Raw genomic sequence first — 27,599 nt, 5'->3', positions numbered from 1 at the left:
GAGACTGAGTGGTACCGAGTTGCCACTGTGCAGAAAGCTCAATTTCCTGAGGTATTTGCAGGATACGAAAGGGGTCAAACCCATGTTTTTGAAGCCGAAGAAATGAGCCTCTGTCAATGTAAGTTGACTTCAGACCAATAAATTGGATTGTATGAGGCACACAAGTGAATTGGCTCAGGTAAAGTCTATTGCCAAGCGGAGACGGAAAGCATAATTTGGTGCTGATAGCTCACAGATGTAGCTCATGTTAGCTTGAAATCCACTCAACGACCTCAATGTTGACAAGTGTTAGCATAAATATGTTAATCATTAGATGTGCATCATTAAAATCAGCCCACATACAAAAACACCACCATTATGCCCTAGAGAAAGTGTGGAAGAAGGTGGATGGATTCACTGTTACCACTTCACAGAAAATACATTGTTCTTATTGGAATAATCAAGCTTTTCACATGAGAGCAAACAAAAAAGCCAAAGTTTTAAAAAGTTCGACAGATGGATGATGTGCTTCCAGTTTATTCACACGCACATCTGGCACCCGACAATTTTCCATGAGTCAGGACTGAGCTCAAGCGAGGCTTGTGCGCCATGATACCCCTGTCTATTCACTCTCTTTTTTCCACGCTAAGGTAACCAAAACAATGCAGAGGAATACAGAGAGGCGCTAAGGAGTGGAGGATGACTGCTGTTTATGTTTGATGGTGCAAAGGAAGGGCAGCGGTAACCAATTTGAATAAGCCATCTGCTTCCTTTGTCATGCCCTTCTGGAGAGCTGTGCCATGGCACACCTATCAAATACACTTCCTCTTTCTTTCTACGCCTTCCACCCAAATATTCCTCTCGAATAAATCTGCTGTGCTACAGTGTATTGTTGCCGTGTTTGCCAAGTCAGAGGGAAGGTTCAGAAGTGGTGCAATAATAAAAGGAAAAAAAAAAACTCTTGCGCCATTTCCCCTCTCAACACTAACTTGCAAAAGTGTCTTCAAAAGTATGAAAGGGTTTAAGAATCCGCTTATCTCAAGAGCAACACACTTCACTTCAGCACCAGCTCAGCCCCCCACCACTGCTTTGATCAACCACAAGAGATAGGCAGGAATTATCTGTGGCTGAAACCACACAGTACATGTTTCCCATCAAGAAAGCCACGGCGGAGCACTCAGTAGAATGCAAAACTCCACATATACGTATCTTATATTTAAAAGGGATCGTCTGCAATATCATGTGACGCCGTCTCTGTCTTTATGGCGCGCTCTTCTCCAGCAGTTATCTGCAACTGTGTGTCGGACAGACGGCATGTTAAGTTCCCACTCAATGTACTTCGCTTCCCCCTCAAGCTTGACAAAGTTGCGCATAAACATGCCACACACCTCATGGCTTGGGTCATTACATTCCCCCCCCCTCACAGGCAAAGACCGGCTGCTCCCACTGAAAACTGCTCCCACTAGTTGAGAATCACTGATTTAAATAAAATAAATGTCTATATTTGTCACAATTTGAAGTTAAACGTCCATATGCAACAGAAGTGAACATTGTGTGCTTATAATAGGAGAGCTAATGTTAATAGATGAACTTTGCCAAGTTGCTGGCTGACAACAAACATGGCTAATGTGTATGAATGTGTGATATACCGAGTGTAGCTTGGGTGGAAAATACAGATTTAGAGGGTTTGCACCCCAAACCAGGGCTGTACTTTATTGTGTGTTCAAATTGATGGTCATACAGACAGGAAAGATGACTGTGCTGGTGTTTTGACTCTTCAACATCTGCAAACAATCTCAGCAAGATGTAGAGACACGTTAACAAGGCTAGACCCATTACAGTGCCAATCCTATCAGATGTGCACAGCCTGGTATTAAAGTAAGGTTTAAAAGTCGCCACAATGACACCACCCGACTTCTGTGTAGTACTTCTGCAATAAGACCTGTGTTGTTTTTTTGGAACAAAACATGGAACGACAGATCTACAGTGCCTTAGTGAAAAAAGGTAATCATCTGGATGTAATACACAGACAATATGTTCGGACCTCCTTTTAAACATGTGAAGCCATGCTATTCTTAGTAAAGAATTTGTGCTTTTAAGGCCCACATGCCAATGATGCTTTGTCAGTAAGTCACTGGGTAAAATATATGATAGGAACGCTGTATTGTGTGCACCATTTGTTATCATCTGCTAAATATAACCTGCACAAAAACATAATACTTTCTAACATGCAGTTGACTTGACAGTGCTTAGAAATCTAACAATTTTCTTGCAAAAAGACAACTGTCAATATCATGAGATGACATTTTTAACTACATGGACAACACTTGTGCAGCAGAACACATGGTCTGTAACATTTTCAAATTTCTTCACCACAGTTTTACAACCTCCTTTGTTTTACCGCTGCATCAATACCGCTGAAACACTGCAATATAAACATTAACAAAGTGAAGGCTGGCGAGACAGTATAGTATTTGTACTACATGAAAAACAGACCCCTAAATGCAACAACTCCTAATAGTGTGCGTTGATGCCGTCCTTAATGGATTCTATTTTATCAGCTGCTCAAGTATGTGAACAGATGCATGGAATTCCACTAAAACAATCTCATGACACCAACTTGTGGTTTTTTGAATTCCAGTAAAAGCGAGGTTAACATTTACAGACAATGGTGCACTAATGCAACAAGTACAACCTTCCTCTTTTTTGTTGCTTCCCTCAATACAAATCTCCTGGACACTAGTTCTGTTGTAGAGTTCCACAACAAATGACTGATTAACTGCTAAGTTCCCTAACAGACAGCAGACGGGACAGTTACTCACAGAGAAGCTCAATGACTAATCTAATTCTTCTTCTGAAGTCTAACCTAGTATCCAGTTATCACATTACCATCAATAAAGATTTTTCATACTCTGTTAGCTCTCTGGCGTCATAGAGGTGATGCCGGAGATGAACCGACAACAAGAACACTCCAGCACCTGGCAATTAACTTTTGTCAAAAAGGTGCAGTCACTGGAATGACAGAAATGATCTACATCTCTTTAAGGTTGTAGGGCCAAAGAACATTCCTTTATATGGAAAATCTGGTTTGCACAAAAACAATGTCAGCATGCTTACCTTACTATAGAGTCATCACGGAAGAAGTCCAACGTTCCAACCATAACGTCCTTTGACATGAGCTAGCATAAATCGGGGCAAATAGTTCCAGATAAGGATTGCTCCACTCCCTCAGGAAACGATAAGACACAGCATGCAGCAATGATGCTACTCGGAGGTTGCAACATCTTGTGAGGATGTGATTCATTTTGTCAATAGGACATGAATACAAACCAGCTTCTATGCCGGATCGCCATGCAATCCATGTTCACGTACCCTTCATTTGTTATGTAACACAATGGAGTTACAAACAACACAAGGTGTAAACAGTGACTGCAAAATTATAGTGCAGAGAAGATAAGTACTGATAGTAGACAATACTAATTATATATTGTAGATAACACTGTACGCTGTATGACGTCAACAAGCGCAGTGATGAGACGATTCCACCGACGTGAGATGCCTAAAAAGGACAATGTATGAAAAGGCAGGATAACTGCTAAATCTGTCTCCAACTCCTCCTTCTCCAGACTTTTAATAGCATGATTTATGAGTGAGTACCACACAGATGGCCATTTCCCCACAAAGATGTATCTTCAGGACTGTCAGTCAAAAAAACTTTTAAGTGCTATGCTCTTTGACACTGAAGCCAGCCCTAGTTACTTCGTTGTTTCACTTGTGGTTTTTTCAAAAATACACAAGTGTGAGGCTTTTATTGCTGGTTTGAATTATCTCACAACAGGCACAATAACACCCAATAAAACTCCCTATTAAAAACAGGATACTGTTGCTGCTAACACACACCAAGCTAAATCTCAACTCTGAACCCCAGACATCACTTCCTGTCTGCTTGCCACTCAGTTCTCTTGGGAAACACATTTGCAGCAAGTCTGATTAATATCTTAAATAAGTTATTAATTCTCATTGTATCTCCTATGTTGGGTAATACATGTGTAAAGGTGACTGTAGGGGTGTTATTTCATATCTAATGGGCTCTAGTAATGTTAAAAACTGGCTATCAAAGGTTATAAACAGGTTTTCTATAATTAACTTGGAAAATATTTGAATCCTACTTTGCGGAAATTCACTTATTATGATCGGATCTGGAGTCAGATAAACACGATAAACGAGGAATGTATTGTATTTTGTGTCCTTATTAAATTGAGACCAAATATCACTGCCTTTATGTTAACACTGCATGTAAATCCTCCTCCGGAGGGCACAGAAAAACTAAATCTTGCCACTGACAAACTGCTCTGATGGTTGATCCGGTAAGTATTTGTTGCTCATGGAATGCCCGTCTGTCATTTTTGTCTGTGGTGAGTATTCGTTTGAACACCGGAAACAAAAATGAGAGCGAACATGCCATAGGAGAAATAAACAAGCTTATTCTTGCTCTGGCTGCAATACGCAACACAGACACTCCTGCTTGATTCATACTGACTCACGTATCACTCAGCTGGTGAAATTTACCCCAGCGGTCAGTAGAATCACATCTTGCTTCACCTTGTAATATTTCTCACTAAATTCAATCGATCTTACAAGCAACTGAATGAGTAGAGAACCAATAGGTAGTTTTAGAATGAGGTTGGATTGCCTTTTGACAACCGAACCACCAAATTAACTAGAGAGCCGGTTGATTCACTTTAGTGAGTGACGCATAAAAACCTGAGTCAGTAAAAGGAATCGAGTTTGCCATCACTGATGACCCACAACACTGGGGAAAACACAATTGATTAAAAAAAATCTAAACGGTGCCTATATGAAAGTACTCATAATAAATATGTTCGATCTTCTGGTAAGATACGAAAATTTGCATATTCCCTGGATGCTTGGTACTTGCCACAGTATTATCTTGTTTTTAAAAATACAGTAAATGACTTGCCATGTGCATACTATTCACCTACTTGTCAAAATTGTCTAATTTTGAAGACCATATAAACATACAGACAGTGATGATTTGTAGCTAGATGCTCACCTTTGACATGGAATAATATAACAACATGAGAATTCTGATTTCCCGTAAGACTCCCTCAAAAGAAACTTGTGAAAACTCACAATAAAATGACTAAAACAACTGCAAATTTGCTAACTTGACTTTCTGAGCTCCGGCACCGTACATGACCCGCTCTCCTAATTGGAATAAAACAGAATCAGCTTGTATGCTACAATATAATAAAGCTATTTCCTGTTAGTCTCCTTCCTCAATGCCCCCCCCCCCCACCCACACACACATAAGGCAAGGAATCAATGTTATGGTCCTGATCCCCATGGGAAAAACTCCTCCCCACCTGATAACTTGAATGGCTGCTCCTTAGGCGGTCAGGGGCACAAGCAGTGTGTGCGTTCAAGGTAAAAATTCCTGAGGTCTTCACAAACCATTATCAAACAGCATGTGGCAAAACACCAGCAATTACACACCGCTTTGTGTAGTGTACTACCCCTCAAGGGAGACAAGAATTTAGGTCACTTCTCACTCTAAATATCCTGTACAAAGGTTTAATTTTTCCCCCTGCAGGGAGATTTTAATGTTAATAATTAGCCTGAAGGTGTGCAAATAAATGGAAGTGGACAGCAAAGGCTTAGCACACACACACACACACACACACATATATAAACCAAACACGCATTCCAGACTGACAGTCAAGGTCAAAAAGCTGGGCTGGGAAGCTTTTGAAGAATTTTGCTGTTTTACAAGTAAAGCGATCTGTGCTTTGTGTCGTCTCACTTTGACTCATTTAATGACTTTAGTTAAATATGTTTACATTTCTCATAAAGATGCAATTTAAGACCTTTTTGTCTCCATCTATCCTTTTTAAGACATTTTTGTAAATGTGAATAACATTGACAAACATGTTAACATAGGTACATAAACAAAGTCAATCCCCATTTAAACAATAAAATGTAGGATTTTAGAGGAAGGGCTGGTATGTTTTGGAAAGGCAGATTTGTCAAATGTTGGGAAAGGCTCACATTTAATCCTGTAGACGCCCTGTGTACTCGACCCCCAACTCTTTTAAGGATTTCAACGGTGCCAAGTGACCTCAGTGTGTAGGCATGTAATGATCCACTTAGAAAACACCATCGGCATCCCACCCCCCACCTACAATAACACTTCAGGCACTCGCACACTCAGCAGGACCACAGTCTATGCAACACCTACTTCCTCTGGTCAACACATCTGGGCCTGGTGGAGATGCGAGTCCATTGTAAACTTTACCACCAGTTTGAGGACCTACAACTGCAACTACGGGCTGGTGGTAGGACAGCTGCATGTGTGGAGGAAGAAGTTAATTTACTTTACACCAAGCTGTTCATCGCATGTAGGGTTGTAAAGGGTGTGGTGCAGTTTATTCAGTGGTTTGAGCATCCATAAAAATAACTAACTATACATCACAGCAGGTAAATGAGGAATTTAACATCTTGGTAGTGCCTAACCCTAGATTTAGTACACATTATTTATTGACATTCTTCCCAAAACATGCCATACAGCAGGGGTCTCAAACACACGGCCCGCGGGCCAAATGTAGCCCGCAGGACACTAGTTTGAGGCCCACGCCTTGATATGAAAGTTTGATGTTAGTGCGGCCCGCGCAAGTTTGATATGGATGCTGTATGGTATCATGTACCCAGAAAAAAATATTACGTTTGATTAATGTTCATGTTAAAGGTTAAATAACTGTTAATAGTTATCCCCCCTATCTGTGTGGAAGTGGTAAGTTTTTGGCTTTTTAAGTTTAAAGGAAATAACTTGGAGGCTACCGTTTAGGTCGCTAGCTCTGTAGTTTGCGAGTTAGCATGTGTCTCAAGACCCTGCAGTTGCGCAATATGTTGTAAATAAAAAGTATAAATGTGACTATAGTCGTGTTTTGTCATGTCTACAGGGCTCTAATAATGCTTTGTTCATTTTAATCTGATTTAATCTGGTTTCTTGGTTTTATTATTATTATATTTATTTATTACTGATTGATTGATTTTCTTTATTCTTGATCTTATTTTGTGTAGAAAAAAAAATGAAGATATTTGACAACAGTGGAATGTTTTATCAGAGCTTTTCTTGTAGAAAATCGGAACCAAAGCAAAGTTCATTCATTTTTCTGTTTTTAATAAATGCATTTTTTTTTGTTTTTTTTGGAAAACCTGATGCGGCCCAGCCTCGCCCAGACCCTAGCTCCAGTGGCCCTCAGGTAAATTGAGTTTGAGACCCCTGCCATACAGCATTTTAGGTGTAAAGTGGGCCCAACCATGGCAAGATCGGCCACAATGAAATAAATGCTTTTGAGGGGAGTGCAAAAGTCTGAGGCAATCGAATAAAATACAGGGAGGCTGAGGTTGCTGAGAGTACAATGACAGTAGCAGGTATGTTGCATAACAATCAAATTGAAGATATCCAACAAGGTATGAGTACAAGGCATTTCACCTGAGGTTAAACGCTAAAACTAATTAAGCAGTGAAAGAGTTCCAGTCTAGGAGCTGCATTAAAAAAAGCCTACTCAGAGATTGCTGCCATCATCTATCTACATCCACATCCCTAAAGCCACTGGGCCGGAAAAGCTGCAAAGAATGGAAATGATCCGCTCGTCCCCCAGAAGCCCTTTAAAGCTGTACATTCTGCGCACACAGCTACATTCCTGCCAGGGGGCAAGTAGATCAGCGGGTGTCCTTATATTTTGAGAGAGCTGCCGCAGGTCTACTGATGCCCGGCTGAGCATCAACCATCAAACTGACAGCTGAGATGTATGTCAGCCTGTTAACACATTAGAATAGGTAAGGTATTCCAACATGGTGATGAAAGTTGCACTGAGGTGGAAACTCTGAGGGGCTTTTATGTTCCTATCATTCCGCTCCTCAGGAAAAATAATCCAAAGAGACAACAAATGCTTAAATCAGATGGGAAAGAACATCCGTGAATGAAAATACTTGCCTCCAGGCGGACTTTCAGGTGAAAAAAAATTGTGAGTAAGCTGGTGGCGAATGAACACTGCTCTTTCAGTTCATAAACCTTTGACCCTACAGAGCAATTGCGGTTGGATAGCCACCACAATGTTTACCTTGACCACGCTCACACCTAGTTTCACCATCTGCATTCCTTGTGCCCACGAGCCACATCAAAGTCAAACATATCACAAACATCATTGTCCATATCAGCCATGTTTGTCCCAACTGGTCCAAGAAAAATCAAAACATGCTTCATTTGTACGAGCTGCAAATAAAAGGAGTCGGTATGTGCGATCAGTGCATGGTGTGACCTTTGGAGGGAAAACAGGTTCTCATGTGGCTGACACACGTTTCCTCCAGCCAGAAGTCTCTTCAGGCCAAAGCCGATCCAAAGAAAAAAGGGAACCATTGACACATTTGTACTCTTCAGCCAAAGAGGAAACATAGCGCCAAATGTAGCGGGGAGGGGAGGCGTAGGGGTTGAGGGACAGCACAGGCAGACAGATACAAAGGAGACCCTGTGTTAAAGCCGCGGCTAAATATAATGACCACTAAAATAATATGCAATTATCACTCACAATATGTAATTACCGCTTCTTTACCCCATGCATGCAAAGTCAGCACCGCTGGCTAAACAATCTATCATAGTTGCCTGTGACTTTGACACATTCTAGTTTGTGTGTGTGAAGTTGCAGCTGTATAGCAGAGGTTGGCAGAGCTCCACAGACACACAAAGAAGCTCTGAGCCAAGCAGGGCCGTAGGAGGACGGCTCAATGCCTGTCCAAGCCATTACATTTCTCTAATTGTTCCACTTGCAGCGTTTCTCCATTTGGTTCACTAACCAACGCAGGGGAGGGAATAGACTGACAAATTAAAGCTCTACACTGTAAGACTGTATAAGTAGAGATTAAGAGGGCATGTCTCATAAAAACTAAAGCTGGGCTTACCTTCCCCCATTGGGCCCTGGTGGAGAGCAGAACGGGACCCCTCTGGCATGGCACTCAGGCCGCAGGAGCTGAAAAACATAAGGGTATTTATAGTATTTATATATAACGGCGGTTGAGTGGTTAGTGCACATGCCTCACAGCTAGGAGACCCGTGTTCAATTCAACCCCCGGGCATCTCTGTGTGGAGTTTGCATGTTCTCCCCGTGCATGCGTGGGTTTTCTCCGGCTTCCTCCCACATTCCAAAAACATGCTAGGTTAACTGGCGACTCCAAATTATCCATAAGTATGAATATTTGTCTATATGTGCAATGTGATTGGCTGGCAACCAGTCCAGGGTGTACCCCGCCACTTGCCGGAAGACACCTGGGATAGGCTCCAGCACGCCCACAACCCTTGTGAGGATAAGCGGTAGAAAATGAATGAATATATAAAAGTGCAAATATACATCATGTCTAGACTTAAATGGTGATCTTTCCTAGCGAGTTTTTACTGTACAGAAAGTTTAGGTTAGAGTCTTCTTTGCAAAAACGGGCGTCAGCATCCCATTTTAGTGAAGTGAGGCCAAAAAAGGTGCAGACTTACTGGGTCTTACTGTAAGCAGAAGAGGAAATTCTTGCCATTCCCTCACTCAATACTTGTGTTCACTCATGCCAACCACTTGGCAATATACAGTGTAACCATGGTCGTGGTATGCAGGGGCGACTGTGATATGAGGTAATACTAATAAGAACAGAAAGGGAAGTGCAGAGACGACGTGACAAGAGTGGGACTTAACAAGAATGGACTCTCGAGAGCAGGGGTTTTATTGAGGGCAAATGGCAAGGAAAGAAATGCACATGGAACATTTCATGGAAAGCAGTGGTATTGTTTGAAAGTATCAATCCCAGCTAAGCTTTATTATCTATGCTGTATATAATATCACAGTTCATGCCTAATATTGAAGGTATAGTGATAGTATTTTTGCTATAACAGAAAAAAAACAAGTGCTGATTATATGTATAAAAAAAGATGCATTAAGAGATCACATGTACACTCTTTGATGGTGTGTATTTTCGAGTCCCTCATGCTTAGAAGAGGTGTGTCCCCAACAACAAATCTGCAGCCAATTCCTCTGTGGTTTCTTGCAGTAAATTAACATGGATCACTGTGCATGAGAACTCCTCTCGCTGTGATTCCTAGTAAGCCTGCGGCCTTTTAAACATCACATTCTTGGGCCAGTGAGATCAGAAGAGCAGGAATTATTCGGGGATTACGATGCTCATTGTTCCTTTTGCTTTTGCTGGCCACTGTGCCGAGCTGACAGGCAGGCCAGTCGAGGCTAAAGCGAGCCCACAGCCAGGAGGAGTGCCAATTAAGATGTGCAGGAATCCAAAGAGAAATGTCACGGACATGGATATGCATAGCAATCAATAGACCTGCTGCTGGGTAGGACAACTGCCGCCTGTGCTCATGTAAACTTTTACTAAAGATTTTTATTAAGCCAATTTTGGTAACAACAGATTCATCTGTATCAAGCCATATACTAAAATCTCCGCTCAAAATAACCTGTTAAGCCAAACTATGAACATTGATCCGACCGGATTAATGAGCTAATAAATTTGCCCAGAAGTGCTGCACTGCACTGCCTCAATGACATTCTTCCCAAATGAGGCCATTCCATATATAGTCTGACCCGGCTTGGCCCATTGAGTTTGAAGTAGTGTGTTCTTGTGTGTGTTTGCTCAAATGGGCTTTGGGTTTTGAGGAAGGCTTTGAACTTGTCTTAGCCGAGTAATAAAATCCTAATAATCCCACATACAATGACCTCTGAGCTAACCCCACTTAATGGCCAGACCATAACTATGCTAATCTGTCTTTGGTCAATGAGAGGGAGTAGAAAAATACTGTAGTATGAGAATCTCATGTGTACAACTTTTTCCCCAGTGACTGTTTAGGAGAAAAAATTCTGACAAATAATAACGTTGCTTGAACTAGTCACCAGACATAAAAGGACGTTCATGGCAAGAATTACCGGAGTTTTTCACAATTTAGGCATTTTTCTAATGACACTTCAAGATCACAAAAGTAGAATAGTGTATTGACATCTCCAACTTAAACTCGAACTGCTTAGCAACACTGCTGCAAAAATTTTTTGGATTCAGGCGCGGAAACCTTGGCCACCCCGGGAATAACGCTACCACCAACAGAGCCACGAAAAGCCATGGGGCCACTCAAAACTTAAGAAGACGTCAGCCATTGACCCAAGTGGAGTTCTCAGTATATAACATCTTGAAGAATCCATTGATTGTGCGAATGACAGATTTAGAGCAGGAAATCTTGAAAAAATACCCCCAATAATGCGGCACAAGTATGGCATGATCTGAAAAGCCTGCAAAAACACATTGGAAGTCTAAAACAGCAGAACGACAGCCTCAAGGAGAGTTTCTCCAAGTTTGAAGAGGACGTTAAGCACCCGTGGGAGGAGAGGACAGCACAATGAAATCAAGGTATTACAGGATAATAATGTTGCCTTGAGTGCCGCTCTTAAAGAAGCAGCAAAAAGAGAAAATAATTGAGCAAATGAACACAATTGATGAAGTGGATGAGAATGCACGAATGAACTATGTGATCCTGACAGGGCTCCTAATAAGACAAAAAACATGTGAAATGCCACGGCAGTCGGGAACAAAGAAGAACCGGATGAAATGGATGTCGCTTTGCAACTTTCCACGCTCAAAGAAGGTGGATGTAGATAGCCACAGCATTGATACCACACCTGTCATCATTGTTAAGTTCACAAACAGGAAATTCAAAACCGCATTACTGAAACAGGGTAAGAAGCTGAAAGGAACAAACACACATGAATGAGCATCTGACAAAATGCAACGCTGACATTACCAAGAAAGCACAATGACTTGAGGAAGCAGGGAAAGATTCGGGACATTTGGGAGTGCCAGCTGCCAGGACCTGGAAAACTACTAAATACTTCATAAAACTTCCTTAGATTTCCTTTGATTCTTAGGCCTTAAAGGGGAACTGCACTTTTTTTTGGAAGTTTGCCCATCAGTCACAATCCTTATGTGATGCATGAACACATTTTTCTTTCCCTTTTTTGTGCATTACAACGCCAGAAAACAATTAATACGAGCTAGCCAACAATCCATGTCATTGGGACACATGTGCTCCATCCCAAAATCAGTGTATCATTCATAATTCAACAATTACACCTCATTAGATCCCACCTCCTGTTTGCTGACATATGGCAATTCCATCCTTGTTTTTCTAAGGACGAGACATGGCCAAATTTAAAATCCTTAAAAAAAAAAAAAACAACCTACACTACATACAGGCCAAAATTCACGCTAAGCTGACCACCTGTGCTGGAACTAGCAGCCCTTTCACCCAAATGTAGAGCATTTGGTTCCCACAGCTGATGGCTGCATTACCCACAGCATGGGAGTCAGCAATTTGCTCCTTAATGGGAGACAGATGTAAGTCGAGCCATTCCAATTGTTAATAAAAGGAAAACGCTGCAATGGATCACTCCCTCAGAGGGGCTGAAACAAACATCCTTGTTCCTTGAATTACCAGGCTTTAGGCTGATTTCAAAACTTTGGATATCTTCCTTGAAAAGTACAACAAATCTAAGTTTAAAGGAACAGATGAGAAAACATATACAGTGAACCATCACTTAAAGCTTGACCTGATGAAGAAAAATAGTCCCTGGGGGGTGATGGGCATCTGGTACATTGATCACCTTTATGACAGTCTATCAGGATGGAGAGTTAAGTGAAACCAGTTTACATGTCTACAGAGGAAGCTGGAGGAAAAGGGATACTTCTGCTCTCCCTTTTTCCCCATCTTGTTGACACACACTAACCCTAACTCTTTATTTAACATGATACTACGATAAACATATTATTGAAGAGAGACTTTTCAATATCAACCAACATGTTCCATCTTCACCAGGATGGAACTTAGTGTTATGGCATAGTGTTATAGTGTTGAAGTGGACTTTCCATTGAAAAAAGCACATCTTCATACCTTGCGCTGGGCCTTTCTTGTATTTTACAGCGTTTCTCGACTCCTGTATAAAATTAAAGCTGCTCATAACTTTATTTGGCCCCGTGGCAAATTATTATTCAGTCACACTTGATTTAAAAAAAATGCCCAGTGTACAAAAACAGACAACATTTTGGTGGAAATCTTTGTCACAATCAGTCATACGAAACCTGGGGTGAGATATGACTATAGCCGTGAGTAGGCAAATAGCTATCGTGCCATCTGTAACCCTCCAGACTGCACAGCACTGTTCTCCACAGGGATAGAACTTGTTCCACACCCGTGATTGAAGCCAGACCCATAAATGGACACTAAGATCACGGCTAACTCATGGCCAAATTATGTGCAAGTTAAAATAAACAGATAATGAGTGTTTCAACACTTAACTCCCAAAAATGATGTTTGGTCAAGCAGAACAAGCTGATGCAAGGAAAGCTAAAAATACTTAAGAGAATTCCTTCTCAGGGATGATCTAACAGTGTCATGTTGCATTCGACGTCTGCCCCAAAATGGCTTGAGGGACTCTACAAGCATGACATAAACCCCCTAGGATATCTTGAGTCCGACATAGTGGCAGTCTAACTTGGACACCATCTGTCAAGATGTGATGTTCATGTGGAGAAGAAATACAAATCCAACCTGACAGCCCAGGCAGGAGACCAACTGGTGAAATTAACATTTTATTATTTTAGCACAGGTGTTATGTTTATCTTCCAAGACCTTTTCTCTTACCCCGTCTTCACCAGCAAGAAATTCCACTCATTCTATACGAGTACCCTCTTTCCCACATTACTCCTGGAGTTTATTTCCTGACACAAGCCTCAAGAGACTAACGGCTTTCCATTCACGGGGGTAAACAATACACCCTGACAGTCTCCCTTCATCTCAATCAAATACCCAGTTTCTACAAAAGCGCAGCCCACAGACACGCAACAAATGAGCCACTTATTGGAATCCAGTGCATTTTTTAGCATACGTGAAGAAGTGGTTAACACCCACAGAGCACTGTGAACACACGGTGCACAACAAACACTGGGATGAAAATAGGCCTTAATGACAGAATGATCGTTCCCTGCTACATTCATTAATAAATTTAGACTTTCAGTCTGTATGACACCAGGCAATTTAAGGTAAGTAGTTTCTACATTAAGAAGGTGTTTATAGAAGATGGAAATGTATGTCTTTTTGCCTGTTTCTGTGGAACAAAACAGCATTTTTGGCACATGATAACACCAACATCGGCAATAGGTCTCCATTTTTGCAAATGATGTTCCTACTGTTGTGTCTGTAATCCAACTAAAACTCAACTCTGAAGCCCCAGCATCCCACATCCGGAACACATTGATTGCAACGCACACGAGCACAAATCTTATTGACTTTACTTACTTTTAAGTAACATATTTTCTGGTATTCTGATGGTATGTTATTCACTCATTCATTCATTTTCTACCGCTTATCCTCACAAGGGTCGCAGGGGTGCTGGAGCCTATCCCAGCTGTCTTCGGGCGAGAGGCAGGGTATACCCTGGACTCTTGGGCAAAAATATCACAGTTTGCCAGTTTCACAATATGATAATTACAGCTCTAAAATGTGTTATTGTGAAATACCTTTAAAAAAGAGGGGAAAAAACAGCCATTTTTAAACAATACAATAGAACACGGCCCTGTGATTGGCTGGAAAACCAGCATATAAGCGGGCAAATGAAGGGACGAGCATCAAGGCAACCCACTTTCTGTCATCAATGTTGCATTTACCATTCAACCATACATTTGTGATTGTTCAAAATTCAAAGTGCATAGTCAAAGTTAGCAGCTCTGGTAATTCCACAATAGCTGCTCTGCAAGCAAAACTTAAGACCCGGATCTAACATCGTTGTGTAGTTTCCTGTCTGGACAACATGGCTGGTAATTGTCAATTATATTGAGGCAACATTTAGGCCTGAAATGATCCCCAGATACTAAGGTCTGCAAGGTCAAGTGGGGTCAAAGAGTTAGAAGATGGAACTTTTCACTAGTAGCTGATTGATTATGTTCCTTTCTTCTTTGGGAGCTGGTCAAAGCCTGCTTTTTAAAAGAAGAAGCACAGTGGGGCGCTCATTAGAGGAGAACAATTGGCTTTGGCTGGCCTAAATATGGTCACCATGGGGGGGAGGAGGAGGAGGAAATGATTCAGTAGCACTAAGGATGCTAGATTGACTTGGCATTAAAAAGGCACTGAAAAAGGAACAGCTGACCAAAGTTCAATGAACTGAAAGTGTTCAGTTCAAACACAAACATCGCTTATCTCACTGAAACTGGACACCAAAACTCACTTTCAAACTTTGGAACTGTGAAATTCCACAAAACAAGAACGCAATATTTAAAAAAATAATATTTAAGCAACTTCTGCCTGCCAGGGTTGGAGACTGTTATTTACTGCAAAGAATGACTAGAAGAGGATTTACGTGTCAAAGGGGACATCTTGGATGTAAAGTAGTTAAGATTTTGAAATTGACCATGCTTGTTTAGACGTGTCAATCAAGCTTAATAGTCCAAAATTTATAAATATTTCTTCCTTGACCCACTAAGCACCCATTAATATCACCACTACGAACTACACGGGACAAATTATCCCCATATTGGCTATCAAAGCCAATAAGCTGTGTTAAAATGCAGCTCACGTACCGAAAGGGACAACGTCTTTCCCCCGACGTAAAAGTTTGAATCGGTCGACTCTTGGTGATAAAATCGCTGCCACTCCGTTAAATCCGTATTTTCCACATGTTCAAGTCCCACGGAGACGTCATCCTAGTGTACCTCTACTGGTCGGCTTTAAACCGACTGAGCTGTAGCATCTTTGAAGAAAAGCACAGTACGCACTACCGCTGCATTCAGGGTCCATCGGAAAAATGACAACCACGTATGAATAGTCTGTTGGTCTTTTGAGATGTTTATAATTTTTCCATGTGTTATCCATAACCAAATAGTTCATTACAATATTGATAAATACATCAATGATTTCTTCATGTTTTATCCATGAGTTAATTACCAAATTCGAACCCACCTAAAGACATTGAAATATACCAGGGCAGTAAATGCAACGAAGGGACGCCTGCTTTTGACATCATACAGTAAGTGTGGAGTTTTTTTCAACATCTGGATTGTCGTGGTGGAAGACAACAAAAATCATATAAACCTACCCAAAAACACTTTTACGTGTGTTTGTGTGTGCATTTTTCTACAAATCCAAACATGCATGTATGCTACCCTATTATAAAAACAGGCTGTCCCTGTGAATAGACAACCCAGACAATTACATTTATGGGGGTCAGGTCAGCTGAAAGTTTAGCGGACAAAAGAAGGATTCGGTGAATCAATTGGGCTGTATGATAATTTATGTGAGGCTGATTAAACTTTCACTTGTGCCTCTTTGCCTTTCTTCGTCCTTACAGGCAAAGTGCTGAATGTTTTACTGAAAGACTTCTCACAATGTTAAAGTGCAGCTTTCATTGTCACACACAAAGGGAACTGAGCCGTCATTGTTACAAGTATCTTCTGATATTTTAAAATGTTTTTTTTAACGACAAAAAACATAAAACAAGAAAATTTGATGGCCAAAACACCAAAACTGAAATGCAGTACTGTACTGGGCAATGGAAGATTTTTAACAGTCAACAAAGCGATATTGCTATCTGCTGGTAATAAAGGGTAATGCATACCTACCGTTTTGGTAATGTACTGTTGAACGTGACTAATAATAATCATATTGATAATCAGGAAATGTCTTTATAATCAAATTGACCGTCATTAACATTATTTTTTAATTGTTTTAACTGTTTTAATTATTTAAATTTTTAATTATTAATTTATATTGAATATGGAATGTAAATGCCTGTGCTCACTGCCTTATATTAAAGGGCACCTATTATGCTCATTTTCCGGCCCTTTGTATTGAGTGATGGTCTCCTATAGAGCAGCTACACACAATAACCCACACATAAAACTTTTTATACCTTCCAGAATCTGCACCTATTCCAGCTGTATTTCCTTTTGATTTGTGCTTCCTGCCAAAAAGGTCTGTTTTCATTTATTCCACCTACGGCCCGCATCCGGGCATGCCCACTCCACTCTTTCAAACAGTGTTTTGAGTCATCCCAAACTTTTTAGGATCCACTTCAAAATGGGAAAACCTCATTATCTCATTCAACATGAGAATGCAACATTCTAACTACATTTATAGGCCCGAAAAGTGGAAAAAGCATAATAGATCTCCTTTAACCAAATTGGAACATGTACTAACACGTTTTCAGAGCATTGACTCAAGTGTTTTTCCCATATTGCTTAATCATGATGTAAAACTATATTGTGGAAGGCAGGTGTTTTCCCACCAAGGGATATTGATAAAAGAAATGGTTACTTAAACCAATTCAATGTAGGACAATAAAACATCTTAGCTCTCTGATATATGCAACAGAGCTAATGAGTGTAATATAATGAATTAGTTTTACTGCCTTGGACCATATATGGCCCCTGGGCTGCACTTGAGACATCCGCGGTGCCTGGGGACAATGTTGGAGATGGTGTCAGATGACCACATTGACACACGTGGCAAACACATATTGAGGTAATTCTTTATTTGACATTAACATAACCATACCGCTTAAGACAATATGTGCCAAGTGACAAGTTGGTATGAATTATCATGAATGCATTGTGCTTTTTCTAAAAACACATTTAAGTAAGCAACAGTCTACAAACTACATTAAGATGGAAATTATGAATTACCCCTATATTTTTCTGATGGTTAAATAAGTGATTAGGTGTAAATTAATTATAGAGCAGGATTCTATCAAATGAAAGAACTTGCATTTCTTGTTAATCGAAGTACAAACTGTTAGTCAACAAACTGTTTAACAAGACATATTAAAACATGTCACACGGCGTACACTGCCTTGAAAAAAACACACACATTTTACATACACTATTAAAACAGTACCACTTTTGTGGCGAACACGAACTTTGTTGTCTCTTTCATCAGTCAGAGTTCATTCGGTTAATGACACAGCTCTCGTCGACAGTGTCATTCATCGCACGGATTGGGGGATCAGAGGTCATGGCTGAAGGTCAGATGGGCTTGGTAGTACTGTTGTAGACGAGGCGCTCCCTGTCTTCTAGGGAGGTGAGTGGAGCGTTGTTCACAGGCACGCGGTGGTGCTGCGAGGACTTCTTTCCCTTCATAAAGCAGTAGAACAGGATGGCCAATAGGACGACAATACCGACACCCAAGATGGCAGCTATCGCAATGACACCTGCGTAAATACATGAGGTGATCAGTGTTGAAGAAAATCTGCGCTGTTTAATGTGAAGTTCAAGTACAAGGAATAGCAACTTACTTGTTTGGCTTTCAGACACTCTGCGCTCAAACTCCTCTTTTCTTGCAAACACATCCTTTTCTGAACAAAAAAATTAAAAAAAACAAGATCAGAGACACTGAAAACGAGTCAAACAACATGGTTTCGTTTGACTGTGGATCTGATGCAAACATCTTAATTTGTTTAGTAAGAAATATCAGTAATTTGTTTAGTAAAGTTTCTAAACAAATTAGGAGGAGTCAAGTTCTCATGCAGTCCTTCACAAAGCAGTGCTGATTCCTGAATGTACTGAATGTACTTACTACCTTACTTGCACTGGTCAAGTAGCAGGTACACACATGCTATTAATACTGACAGAAATTTGTTGTAATATTCCTTGTGTACCTCAAGCTACATAAAAGGGCAAAATAATACAAATACCTTGTCATACAATTGCAACCGATATGAAATATATTAGGCGGCACGGTGACCGAGTGGTTAGCGTGGTTAGTTGTGAGGATAAGCGGTAGAAAATGAATGAATGAAATATAATATATTCATATTTGTGTTGCGATGTCAATAAAATGATCATTACCATCGTTTTAAAAAGGCAGAATTTATCTATTAAGACTGTATAGGGGTACCAGATAGATACTTTATATCCAAGAGAAAACTATTACTCTACAAAGCCTATAGAAACAAATAGATTATCAATGTGAGATGTTTATATTTTATTACGGTTAGGGAAAAAATAAAATCAATGCTGTCAAGCTACAGTAAAGAGTTTTAGTTCCTCTACATTGGAGTTTCATAGTCACATGTCTGTCACACTTGAATGTTTCAGACCAACAAAATGAAATATCAGTCAATGACGACAACTGAACACAAAATGCAGCCAGCCACGTCAATTCAAACCTACAAAGCCCATCACCATATTTAAACTTGATGATCTGAAACATTAAGTGTGACAAACAAAAACAAAAAGGAAATCAGAAGCACTTTTGTCACACCACTGTATGTAATTATGATGACTAGTATTAGGGCAATATGTGTACACCTGCCTCCATTCATTTGTAGTGTCCATTTATGTGCAATAAGATTCATTCATCCAAGTGCAATACTGCATTTTGTTTATTGAAATTCCACATTTGGTTACTGTAATTCTACATCATGTTACTGTATAGGTTTTGATGTACATAGTATATTTATACTTATTTTGAACAGCACCTGCCACTTTCATATTTATATTGTTATTCCTTGTTTTATTTTTATCCTCTTCCTTATTCTTATTTTTACCTTCTACAAAATGCACCGTGGAGTTGCACTCAAATTTCGTTGTATGCAATACAATGACAGTAAAGACGATTCTGATTCTGATTCTCTATTCAGGATCCCAGATAGGTTGGCTGCTATCTCAGCCTACTGAAAAAGGTGGATTCGAAGGTTACTTTACTGAAATTCACGACTAAACACTGGACTGGCCGCCAGTCAATCACAGGGCAGACACAGAAACAAACAACCAACCACCTGCACAAACATCAGCAGTGTAACACCATACTACAAATGACAAAAAACAAGTCAACACAAAGAGAACATGTAAAGTCCACACAGAAGTCACAGGATTTGAACAAAGAGCCTCCCTGCTGTGAAGCAGACGTGCTAACCATATGCACTGCAGTGGTGCTGACTAGATGACAATTTGACATAGTGGCCCGAGGCGACACAAAATGTTGTAACGTAAGACTAAACCAAACAAAAGCCTCAAGTGTTCAAGAACAATATGACTAATAAAAAAGTACTGATAAAAGCATATATTACATGGATGTGATAGAAAAGATCCATGTAGATGTCAGTGAGAACTTACCCGTCACCCCTTTGCAGACCTTCCCGCATGTCTCCCTGGAGTCAAAACGGTTTTCGTTTCCCTGGCAACCACCATAGTTAAAGCGAAAACATTCCTGCTGTAAGGGGTCGTAGTACCATTTAGTGAGACTGTGTCTGCAGCTGCCCGTTTTGGGAGGCTCGGTGCAGCGCACTGTTGATCAGAAGAAATGAAGATTAAACGACACATTGAACAAATAAAATCTACTCAAAAAAATCAAATCACCTTTTTGCTCATCCACTGGAATTTTCAGCAAAATCTGGAATGTGTTGTCCACTGGTAAGAATTAAATATATGAATACATTTAAGAATATATTTCACCGAAACATTGAGTGAGCTCTGATGAAGTAAAATGATTCTTACAGTCCTTGCACTTCTTTTCATCTGAGCCATCACTACATTGAGGGGTAGAGTCACACTCCAAGCCTGGTTCCAAGCAGCAGCCGTTTGCACAGGTGAACTCCTCTGGGGTGCACGCAACGCCACACTTTTCTGCCATGGAATACAAACAAGATATATAGTTATAATACATAAGACATAATACAGAATATAATATTGAACAACTGTCAAAGCCCTGTGACTACATACCTGGGCGATCTGGAACGGGTAAACCTCTACCGGTACCCCTTTTTTCTGAGGATAAAGAAAAAATGATAAGTCAGTGATACTCATCAGGCAACATAGAGAGACTTCCTTCATTGTAAATGAAATATTTCATAACATAATGTGGGGTTTAACATGATTAGATAAGATAATATAAACCTTTATTCGTCTCAGAAGGGGACATTTCAGGTTTAGTAGATGCCTCAAATATATATGTATATATGACACACACAGGGTCAGGCAAAACGATCTGAGACATTTGTAGGTTAAATAAAAGGCAAATAAAGTAACAAAAAAGCATCCAGCATCTCGTTTTTTTATTACATGCAAACATACGCAAAGCAGTATCATTTAAAATTCAAAAGCTACTTCAACGTCTAAAATTGACCATGGAACTTCAATTAAAAAACCTGTTAAATGATGCCAACAATGTAAACATACCTGTGCCATAGCAGGCATTGGTGCACTCGTCCTTGGAAAGATAGTTATTCAGGTTCTCTCTACAGCCCCCAAACACAAACTCCTCGCACTTTTCCGAAGCAGCGTTGTAGTGCCATCGAGGGAAAGCGCCACGACACGGCCCAATCTTCTTTGGAGCCATGCAATGATCTAAAAGGAAGTAAGGGTAAAATTAGTTAAAATAATTATTTTGTACTGTTGTGAAAGCATGAAACGTTGTTGCGTTCAAAACTCAACATGATACAAACAAAACATGAAAATAGTATATCGCTGTAATTCCCTTCACATGTACAACCTGCTCACTTCTTCTACGGTGTCCCCTCCATCATATTAAATGTACACCAGACAACAAAGTGTGTGCTTTATCAAGCAGTTCAACAACAAAGGTTATTGTCTCACACCTGAAACCAGATATGGTGTTTTCCTCAATAATTTGGTGTCTGCTTTGACAGACATGAAAAATAATATGTCGAGACTGAACCATTTGTTAAGCCATGTGGGCCGTAGCGCTGGATGTGGTTTGTCTGTATGTCGTTGATGAGACACTGTGCTCATCGTACGCAAGCGTACAAAGAAGTGCTTTGAATCTATGTCATGTGAACTGAATCTACACAGATTTTATATCTACTTCCCTCTCATGAATGGGGAATATTCTAGTAGAGTAGACATTTAGACAAAACAAAGACCTGTGTGTATCTGAATCACAAACATGGGCATGACGGGGACAACAGCTTGCATCGTAATTGGCTGCTGGCCGCGCTGGGAAACTTTCCTCTTGTGTTTATGTTGTGTAAATGTGTTAATTTGTGCAAATGTATGCCAACTTCTTTTTTTTTTTTTACCAGTCCCACACTGTGCACCTTCATTTTAGGAGGTTAGTTTGGAATTGCATTATTTTCCCTCCCATCTCTTCTTGTCATTCCCTCTCTCTCCCCCTCTGTTATCGCACAATCATGTCCTATCTACTCCTTTGTCTCACTGTATATATAGTATGTTGTATATGTATGGACAGAAGATTGCACAATTTCACTTGTACAGTGGGCCCCTCCCCATCTAAAAGCATTCACATGTGTCTCCATCTAATTTGAAGCATCCACACAACAACAACCTGCGTCATGACTAATTTGGCAAATTAGATTATAATGTCAACTAGCACCCCTCCGCACAACAGGTTATATAATCCTACTCCTTCTCCGTGTCTTTGTTTACAGTTTACACTATATTCTAGTAGGGACAGAAAAGAATATAGAATGTAACAATAGACAGTTACCTTGTGGAATTATGAAAGAAAAGTAGAAAAAAGAAGCTTTTAATGGCATTATAGGCCAGATTGCATTATGTAAAGAATACAAAGTAAATGGAAGCTGATTGTATCCTTTTCAATGATTAAATACTAGGGGTGTCGTGGACACCCAACTCACCAGGTGAGATTATACACGATTGAGTCCACAAGAAGGAGAAGAGGCAAGACAGGCAGAATTTAAGAAAAAGTACTGTGAAAAACTTCACTGGACAACCAATTTATAATAAAAAAATACATGTAATCTTTGTTAGTATCAACGTGTTCAGATTAGTATCAAAATGTAACAGTGGCTTCACCTGAATGAAAACCTGCTGTTCTTTTTCCCACCTATGTTTCTACACATATTCCAAATTCCAAACGAGCTGTTAATGGATAATTCAATGGAATTACTGAGGCCACCCCCATCGTCCTACAAAGTGCACTCAAGCTGCAAGCACACAGGATACATGACTTTAAAAAGTACCGCCAATGAATAAATCCTAAAATCCTTCCAATGACTTGTCATTGATATGGAGGTCGATTGAAGTGTTCTCGTTTGCGTAACTGAAGTTGAAACCAGACAGACAAGTTTCGTTGAGTCGGGGGTGGAGGGAGTGGGAGAACACCTATAGTGCTCACTTCCGTTTTACAGAGAAAACTGAAAACAAACACGTAGCTTGACTTCACCCAGGCCGTATGTAGCATTCCAAGACAGTGACCTTGATACCACAAGGAAAACATTTTACCAAGCAGTGTAATTACACTTTCTATTTTCTTATCTTTGCTCTCTTCTATCAGCTTTTAAGATGAATGAAGGCAGCATGTCTTGGCAAGTTGGATAACACAAAAAGACAAAGGCTTGACAATGACAACACAACAAGGACCGTCCACGGTGGCTTGTAAATAGGGAACTGCTGAACAGAACAAACAGAAAAATGTAGGTATGTAAAAGGCCCCAAGGAAATAAAAAAAGCAAAAGGGTATTGTCTCAACATGAAACAAACCCTGAAGGGGGTCTAGACACAGGGATTAAAATGGTTTAACATACATAGGTCCACTTTTGCTGAGTCACAACAGTACATTATTTTGTAGTAGACCAAAACGATTTTCGTAAAACTGTAGAGGAAGAAAAAACCTATCAAATTCTGATGAGTCTTTGGAAAAATGTGCACTAACAGTAATGTATTTGGCTGTGAATGTTCCACCCGAGTGGTTAGCGCGCAGGCATCACAGCTAGGAGACCCGAGTTCAATTCCACCCTCGGCCATCTCTGTGTGGAGTTTGCATGTTCTCCCTGTGCATGTGTGGGTTTTCTCCGGGTACTCCGGTTTCCTGCCACATTCCAAAAACATGCTAGGTTAATTGTCGACTCCAAATTGTCCATAGGTATGAATGTGAGTGTGAATGGTTGTTTGTTTATATGTGCCCTGTGATTGGCTGGCGACCAATCCGGGGTTTACCCTGCCTCTCACCCGAAGACAGCTGGATAAGCGGTAGAAAATGAATGTCCCATCCAGGTCATTGCGTTCTCAGGGAAATAAATCAATCACAACTAGACTGTTCAGGACAGGCAACAATAACGATAAATCAGGCAACCTAAGTTAAGTCACTCCCTTGAATCATAAAACGTACAGCAGTCGTGGTGGAAATTCTAGGTATGTATGATGATTAGAGAATCACTACAACAACTCATCTGTTGTCGGCGTATGAGGAAACAAAGTCTAAACACTTACGTTCCGATTGTTCAGGTGTAAGAACCAGAACAGTGACCTTGGTTGAGTCGGACTGACCAATGTTGTCTGTGACGGTCAACTGGAACTTGTAAATCCCAGATGTCAGGTTGGACACAATAATTTGGTCGGCAAAGTCGGTTTTCTGCATTAAAAAAAAGCCACAAGTCTCTGTTAACATCCGGATGATGTATAAGAGTACTCACATGTGAGAATTCATTAGATATACGTACGTAGTGTTGACCCAAATATAAGACAACCCTGAATATAAGATTATCTCTCAATGTTTTTGGATAAAAAGCCCATAATAAGACAATCGTGTTGAGAATTTTCCTTTTTAAAAGGAGATAAAATATTGTGTTAAGTTGGGGTCACTGCGCTATTTACTCAGGCTCACTTCAATGATGGCGTAAGGATACTCTGTGAGCATTTGCCACTGATAGGAGACAATCTTCTCGTCATCTTTGCTCTCCACGCCGTTCAGGGTCACGCTGTCCTGAGGTTGCACCACTCGGTCCTGTCCTCCATTGGCCACAGGTGGTCGGTCGCTTTCCTCTGTAGGGAAGACATCATGGTTAACAGTTCATATCACACAAACATTACATCAGCAGTTATTTGAGAAGAGAATCATCTTACAAGCACATAATACAACACCAAGTGACTTTGTGGTGGATGAGAAACTCAACACTACACCAGGGGCTATAAGGGCTTGGCGTGTGTGAACATGCTGAAGTGGAGGTTTCTGCCCTAGTTATGTGGGCTCGCATATCCGCTGTGCAAACAGACCAGTGGAACACAATGGAAAAAGATGAGGTGGAAATGATTCAATGCCTACTTAATTAAAGTGTTGTGTAATTAATCCTTATCCATATAATCTCCCTCACATGATTAATAGAGTCTGCGTGTCTGTCTAACCATCCACCCCCCAAAACGATGACACGCTTTTAGCATGACTGACTAGGTTTAGATAACCATACTGATTAAACCTTTAGGGTACATACAATTGGGAAATAAAAACCTTATGGTTGTCTACAATCATACATTTGTAATTTATACAGCACTGTACATACTGAAAAGTGATTTTACAAATGAACAATGTGTTGGAATTCTGTTAAAATTCATGATGTGCTATATATATCACTATATTGACAGTTACTATGGTACTGTCATTGTACGGTCATATCACCTTGTACTTCGTATGTGGAAAAAATTAAACTATATTAGGAAAGCAGGAAGTGAACAAATGTAACAGTTACTGATTGTAAAAGTATCAGATGGAGGGGTAGGATTTAATAAGCTTTGCTTCTTCCTACTCCTTTTGGACATGTGGAACTGTGAACTGATTATGTGATGCACTCAATTGTAATCTGATGCATGTTCAAATGAAATAAAACCATCACTATTTTCATAAAATAACCTAAAACAATAGAAATGATACATTATCTGTCTTGTAACATTATTTAGACACTGCAAAGTAGTCATTGTAATTTTAACTTGATGTCAATAGGGATATGTCTTGAAACTGCACAATACAATAGTACAATAGTCTGAAAGGTACAATAACAACAAAGTATCTTAAGAAGATCTTACTTGGTGGGACATCCATCTCCAGGTAGCTGTCATAGACGGAGTCCAAGATGTAGTTTAGGAAACCCTTCTTCCTGACGAAGCGACAAGCATATTTCTTCTTGTAGAGGCAGTCAAAGAGGAAGCAGGAGCTGATGGAGCCCTCCTCAACACCTCCTTGCATGAAGGCCACATTGCACTTGGGGTCCTTGCAGCAGGACACCACACAGTCTTTCGCGTTGGTCAGTGCGGGGGCCGAGATAAAGGTGGCCCCGTCTTTCACAGACTCATCCGTATCCAAAACAAAATCCTCACGGCCTTTGACAAATTTCCCCAAACACTCTTCACCAACCTCCTGGCTGGAAGCGCACCCCAAAACCCCAACAAAGACCACCAGCAACCACGGTGGGAGTAGATCCATAATTAAAAGACCACCAAAAAGAGTTTAAATATCCGATTCCTAGCGACACCTGTAACGAAAGCGAAGGCAATAATTAGCTGGAAAAAATGTCTTCCGGGTGGTCTAGGCCGCGTAGGTGAACACAGACATTACGTTCTCATTTAGAAACCACAAAGGGAAACATCGTCCTTATCGTCCCGAATTTCCAAAGTGGAAAACCCAGAGGATAAGTTTGATCACGACAAAGAGCTCAGGATTGTGACACCACTTACAGTGTGACTCACACGTTCGCTCACCTGAGAGAGACAGGAAGTGGACATATGCCACTCCCTTCCCTTCCACGCCTCTCTTCTTCTTTGGTTTAATGGAAGGTGCTTGCCGCCCACAATCACTCACTGATAAACTGTTGTTCTCACTATCAGACTGGTTTGAAGGCACTTGGCTGAAAAAATATTCCACATTTACGTAAAAAACTATTACAAGTCAGCATATAGTACATGTCCAATACAAAAGTTACATTTTCTAGGGATTGAAAAAAACGTACATACATTTATTTACATAAATGTACCACGTGATCATCAACAGAATGCTATGGCTAGGTGCGCTTCTCACTTTAATCCAAAAGATGGCAGTAAAAGCCCACCTACTTATACATAACATTGAAAGCGGAAGTGTACTTTAAAATATGTTATACAAGTGTCTCATTTCGTGATGCAATTTACTATTCATTCAAATCAAGGCACCAGTTGCTGATCTGAAGCTGATTCATACTCTGAGTCATGCAATGCGTCATGAACGATAACGTCTCCCTCGAAACCACAGGCGGAGAAGCCGGAAGTTGTCGTTTCAACTCCGACGTCATGTATTTTTGTCCTTTTAGTACATTAAAAAAATACTTTAAAGTTTAACTTTTTACCTGTCCAACTTGGCTTTTAATAGACTATACTGGCGATATTAATCAAGTTCAAATGCAGTGAGCTAAGCTAATACATACATACAATACTTAATGCCCTGTTGTCTCTGATCTTTTAACGGTGCAGAACTAAGTATCAAGTAAATTTGTGTAGCATGCAGGAAAGGTGAGCTGCTGGAGGTTCTAAATAATTTAAGTGCATCAGTGAGTGTAGTATATATGTGCAGCCATGGTTGATTAATAGCCCTCTGAGCCAACATGAACCTATATTAATCATATGACAACAGTGGAAACTTGAGCAATTTGCAACTGTAAGAATGGTACCACTAATTATTTATAACAATAGACTAGTTGCCAATTCTATTTGATGTAGTACATAATGTTATTATATTGTGCCTTTTCACATTTGTGACATAAAAACATTAAACTGTA

At 40.3% G+C, this 27,599-nt stretch overlaps 2 protein-coding genes across 2 annotated transcripts in view; both read right to left on the bottom strand.

The window, feature by feature from the left end:
* Positions 1-15,843, bottom strand: part of LOC131140710 (pleckstrin homology domain-containing family G member 3) — a 31,034-nt gene extending 15,191 nt beyond the window's left edge. Inside the window, exons 1-2 of the mRNA XM_058091375.2 lie at positions 15,667-15,843; positions 8,962-9,029 (exon numbers count right to left, since the gene is read on the bottom strand). Of these exons, the coding sequence (XP_057947358.2) occupies positions 8,962-9,010 (49 nt within the window). The 5' untranslated portion in view covers positions 9,011-9,029; positions 15,667-15,843. The remainder of the gene's footprint in view (positions 1-8,961; positions 9,030-15,666) is intronic.
* A 1,767-nt stretch (positions 15,844-17,610) lies between these two features.
* Positions 17,611-26,607, bottom strand: spint1a (serine peptidase inhibitor, Kunitz type 1 a). The gene is made up of 10 exons (XM_058091337.2): positions 25,879-26,607; positions 24,686-24,843; positions 24,292-24,433; positions 21,259-21,426; positions 20,803-20,847; positions 20,578-20,706; positions 20,440-20,490; positions 20,197-20,367; positions 18,375-18,434; positions 17,611-18,290 (listed from the first exon to the last, which is right to left on the bottom strand). Exons 1-10 carry the CDS (start codon positions 26,273-26,275, stop codon positions 18,106-18,108), a joined length of 1,506 nt encoding a protein of 501 aa, XP_057947320.2. The 5' UTR covers positions 26,276-26,607; the 3' UTR covers positions 17,611-18,105.
* Positions 26,608-27,599: the final 992 nt, after the last annotated feature.

Source organism: Doryrhamphus excisus, linkage group LG14 (genome assembly GCF_037039965.1).
Source record: "Doryrhamphus excisus strain RoL-2023G ecotype Guam linkage group LG14, RoL_Dexc_Guam_v1.1, whole genome shotgun sequence".
NCBI lineage: Eukaryota > Metazoa > Chordata > Actinopteri > Syngnathiformes > Syngnathidae > Doryrhamphus > Doryrhamphus excisus.
The sequence above is the reverse complement of the archived record's forward strand: the minus strand, read 5'-3'. Positions and strand labels throughout refer to the sequence as shown.